This window comes from Mesitornis unicolor, unplaced genomic scaffold, assembly GCF_000695765.1.
Source record: "Mesitornis unicolor isolate BGI_N332 unplaced genomic scaffold, ASM69576v1 scaffold41500, whole genome shotgun sequence".
In the NCBI taxonomy this organism is placed as follows: domain Eukaryota; kingdom Metazoa; phylum Chordata; class Aves; order Mesitornithiformes; family Mesitornithidae; genus Mesitornis; species Mesitornis unicolor.
This window is the reverse complement of record NW_010157006.1, coordinates 319-1374: the sequence shown is the minus strand read 5'-3', so window position 1 is coordinate 1374 and position 1056 is coordinate 319. Positions and strand designations below refer to the sequence as shown.

The following is a 1056-nucleotide window of genomic DNA, read 5'->3' as shown; positions in this document are numbered from 1 at the left end:
CCTCCCACAGCCTCCACAACCCCTCCCAGAGCCCGTGACACCCCTGGGGTGAGAAGCCCCATGGAGAGGGGTGAGCCCTGGGTGGTGGAGCCTCAATGGGGGCGGTGATTGCCCCATTAATGGGGTTTGCCATCTTCCAGTCACACGTCCCTGCTCCCAACTTACTTCTCGCTCTCCCCCAGCCACTTGGACATCAGATCAGAGGACGAGACGGAGAAGAAGGTGGAGTTGTTGGCCTCCGTGGCCACGGCCTTGGCCAAGTAGGATTTGCCGGTGCCGGGAGGCCCAAAGAGTAGGATCCCGCGCCAGGGCGTGCGCTTCCCTGCGACAGAGGCCAGTGTCACAGTTCCCCTGTCCCTGGATCCGCGTGGGGGCACAGGGACACATGGCCCCGCTGTTTGGGGTCACCCCCCAGCACGCACCCACCCCCCAGCACCTCCTCCCTCACCGGTAAACAAGTGTGGGAACTTGATGGGCAGGATCACGGCCTCCTTCAGGGCTTCCTTGGCTCCCTCCAGCCCGGCCACGTCGCTCCACCGCACGTTGGGCTTCTCCATCATGATGGCACCTGCAGGGGGGCTCTGCTCAGACGTGAGCCAAGAAAGCCAGAGCCCTCGTCCCTCCCCACACCAGCCCCATTGCCCCTGGGCATGGAGCACAGTTGGGGCCCCTTCCCCGCCCCCATAGCCACCTCTGGTGATAGCCATTTGGGAATGACCTCACGCCTGTGCCCACCACAGCCCCTCACCCATCAGCTGCTCCTGCAGCTTCTTCTTCTCGGGGTTCTCGCCCTCGCTGTCGCTGTCGCTCCTGGGGACAAGGGACATGGGGTCAGGGCCCCGCCAGCTCTGCCATGGGGCAGTGGGGGGGGTCCTTTGCCCTTCCACGCACCCCTTGTTGTCATTCTGGGACTCCTTCACCGGCTTCTTGCCCTGCTTGTCCTTGCTGCGCAGGTATTCCTTCAGCTTCTCCGCCCGGTCCAGGTACTGCGCGCACTTGGCCCGGATGCTCTCCTTCGCCTTGTCACTGTGAGCCTCATCTGTGGAGAGAGACCCC

The 1056-nt window shown here is 64.1% G+C and overlaps 1 protein-coding gene across 1 annotated transcript in view; it reads right to left on the bottom strand.

Moving 5' to 3' along the window:
• LOC104536003 (vacuolar protein sorting-associated protein 4A) overlaps positions 1-1056 on the bottom strand; it is a gene marked incomplete at both ends in the record, with an annotated part of 1909 nt that overhangs the window by 554 nt on the left and 299 nt on the right. The window contains 4 exons of the mRNA XM_010178520.1: positions 166-322; positions 449-568; positions 749-810; positions 892-1039. Coding sequence (XP_010176822.1) covers positions 166-322; positions 449-568; positions 749-810; positions 892-1039 — 487 coding nt within the window. The remainder of the gene's footprint in view (positions 1-165; positions 323-448; positions 569-748; positions 811-891; positions 1040-1056) is intronic.